This window comes from Penaeus monodon, chromosome 30 (genome assembly GCF_015228065.2).
Source record: "Penaeus monodon isolate SGIC_2016 chromosome 30, NSTDA_Pmon_1, whole genome shotgun sequence".
NCBI classification, from domain to species: domain Eukaryota; kingdom Metazoa; phylum Arthropoda; class Malacostraca; order Decapoda; family Penaeidae; genus Penaeus; species Penaeus monodon.
Window position 1 is genome coordinate 31,341,247 of NC_051415.1, and position 327 is coordinate 31,341,573.

General features: G+C 42.2%; 1 protein-coding gene across 1 annotated transcript in view; it reads left to right on the forward strand.

The window, feature by feature from the left end:
- Positions 1 to 327, forward strand: part of LOC119592422 (MAM and LDL-receptor class A domain-containing protein 2-like) — a gene marked incomplete in the record, with an annotated part of 30,439 nt that overhangs the window by 1,402 nt on the left and 28,710 nt on the right. Inside the window, 1 exon segment of the mRNA XM_037941244.1 lies at positions 10 to 121. Within this exon segment, the coding sequence (XP_037797172.1) occupies positions 10 to 121 (112 nt within the window).

Genomic DNA, 327 nt, shown 5'->3' on the forward strand with positions numbered 1-327 from the left:
GACTTCGAGACGTCAGACCTCTGTGAATTCGCCGCCACTGATCTGGATGGAGACTTCTGGGCGTGGGGATGGGGAAATAAACAAGATTTGAATAATGCTCCGGAAATTGATCATTCGTACGGTATGTTATAACGGAAATGATACAGTTGATTGAAAGGGAGGCTAGGAGACCGTGTGGAAAATACAGGAACAGTGATGAGGATGATAAAGAAAATTCAAGTTATAATCTGATTGTGTGTGGCATAGTAGGCAGATGTATACTTTGAAGGCAGAAGAATATTGTACAACATGTTGCTCTAGAGTTACGTGCTTTCCTACCTTAACGTG